This window comes from Notothenia coriiceps, unplaced genomic scaffold (genome assembly GCF_000735185.1).
Source record: "Notothenia coriiceps isolate Sejong01 unplaced genomic scaffold, NC01 NC01_scaffold00026324, whole genome shotgun sequence".
Classification (NCBI taxonomy): Eukaryota; Metazoa; Chordata; class Actinopteri; order Perciformes; family Nototheniidae; genus Notothenia; species Notothenia coriiceps.
The window spans coordinates 12,684-14,638 of record NW_011359025.1 but is presented as its reverse complement, the minus strand read 5'-3'; the positions used below and the strand labels follow the sequence as shown (position 1 = coordinate 14,638).

The following is a 1,955-nucleotide window of genomic DNA, read 5'->3' as shown; positions in this document are numbered from 1 at the left end:
TCGCCACATTGTATAGATATTTCCCCCCGTACCTTCATCTCATCCATCCAGTCCATGATGTAGAGCATCTCCTGGAAGACCCTCTGCAGCCCGAGGTTCATCTCGAGCCGCAGCCGGCGGGCCTTCAGCAGCTCCAGCAGATACTCCCACAGCCGGATGACGTTGTCCTTCCTGGCCGTGATGCGTTTGATGTCGTGGTAATTCTCACTCTCCATCTCCCTCGCCACCGAGATCACCGCCTGTAGGGGAGGAGACAGATTGTATTTAGTTTTGAGTTCTTACACGACTAAATAAGAGAGAAATGGATGTTGAATTCTGACCTCAACTCGCTCCTCGTAGGCGGTGATGTCTGTTTCTATGGCTTCATGTTTCTTTGTGGCAGCTTCTACCGCCTGCAGGTCAAATCCAAAGTTATCCTGGAGGAGCATAGGGAAAAGGAGACAAGGTGAGGAGAGGAAACAGGGAAGGAGAAAAGAAAAAGAGAAGAGGGAAAAAAATGAAACGAGGGAAAAGGAGACAAGAAAATAAAAAGGCAAGACGACAAAATTGGGAAAGAGGAGAAGAGAGTGGAAAGGAGACAAGGATAAAGGACACAAGGAGACGAGAGAAAGAAAAGGAGACAATAAGAGGAAAGAGAAATGTAGACAAGCAGGAAAAAAGGAGATAAGGAGAGAGGGAAGGAAGGCAAACAAGGAGGAGAGAGTAAACAAAACAGGGAGAGGAGATGAATGAGGAAAGGAAACAAGTGAAGTCAAAAGGGAAAAGGTGAAGAGAAAGAGAAAGGAAACCAGGATATAAAGGAAGGTGAGAGTAACATGTTATAGTTATTGTGCCTTTACAGTGTTAATGACATGTGTTTATCATAGTGAGATAATGTGTGTGTTACCTGAGAGACGAGCCTCTGGTTCTCGCTCAGCCACGTCTCTCTCATGGCGGCTTTGCGGTCGAAGCGTCTGGCGAGCTGCTCCAGTTTCTCCTGGCGAATCAGCTCCGTCCGCAGGGCCAGCTCCCGCTCGTGCTCCGCCTTCTCCAGACGCTCCCACGCCTAAAACAAACACACCCAACACCAGCAAACAATATTAAAACACTCAGATTCTCAAAGTCTAATGAGTTTCAATTTAAAATGCAAACGAGTTCTCCATAAAGTCACATTTTTAGGTAGAATTATATCTTGTTGACACTAAAAATAGGTAATATCTCTTGTATACATGATGGATTTAATTGATTGAATGACCTTGTTGATGTCGGAGATGAGTTTCCCCTCTCGAGGAGTGTACACCTTCTGGTTGTTGGCTCTCATTTTACTCTGGATGGTGAACAGAAGAACCTCCAGGTTTCCTTTCTCTGTGAACCTGCGCAAACACAAACAAACAAATATTGTTATTTTACCAAAATATGTTCAAGTTTCAGACATGTGGTTCAACAAAAAACTAAATAATGAGAAAACCGGTTGCACTAAAATGACGTCTGATGCAACATAAACCCTAACAACACAATTATATTTTACTAAATATTATTAGAGGCAAGATGTTAGTCATAAACTGTCATGTGTGATGTTTATGTTTCAGTAGATCAACAAATAAACAACAAGTTTTGTGTGTGTGTGTGTGTGTGTGTGTGTGTGTGTGTGTGTGTGTGTGTGTGTGTGTGTGTGTGTGTGTGTGTGTGTGTGTGTGTGTGTGTGTGTGTGTGTGTGTTGTGAGAGAGAGAGAGAGAGAGAGACTGACTTCGGGGGCTTCTCGGCGGTCCGGTAGGTGTTGAAGGCCTGCAGCTGCTGCTGGACGCCCACCAGAGAGTTGGCGAACTTCCTGTTGTTGAGGATGATGACGGTCTGCTCGCACCACTCCAGCAGGTCTGAGGCCAGAGACTCGTACTTCTCGACCATCTTCTCCGTCTCGATGGCGTTGTCCAGAACCTGCAGAGACCAGGAGGCACGTTGAAAAAAACTCAAGACA

The 1,955-nt window shown here is 45.4% G+C and overlaps 1 protein-coding gene across 1 annotated transcript; it reads right to left on the bottom strand.

The window, feature by feature from the left end:
* Positions 1–7: 7 nt before the first annotated feature.
* LOC104956766 (spectrin beta chain, non-erythrocytic 1-like) lies at positions 8–1,915 on the bottom strand (the record flags this gene model as incomplete). The annotated part of the gene is made up of 5 exons (XM_010784300.1): positions 8–239; positions 321–416; positions 887–1,045; positions 1,235–1,352; positions 1,728–1,915. Coding segments are annotated over 5 exons (793 nt in total), but the record flags the coding sequence as incomplete, so codon positions are not given.
* Between the last annotated feature and the right edge of the window lie 40 nt (positions 1,916–1,955).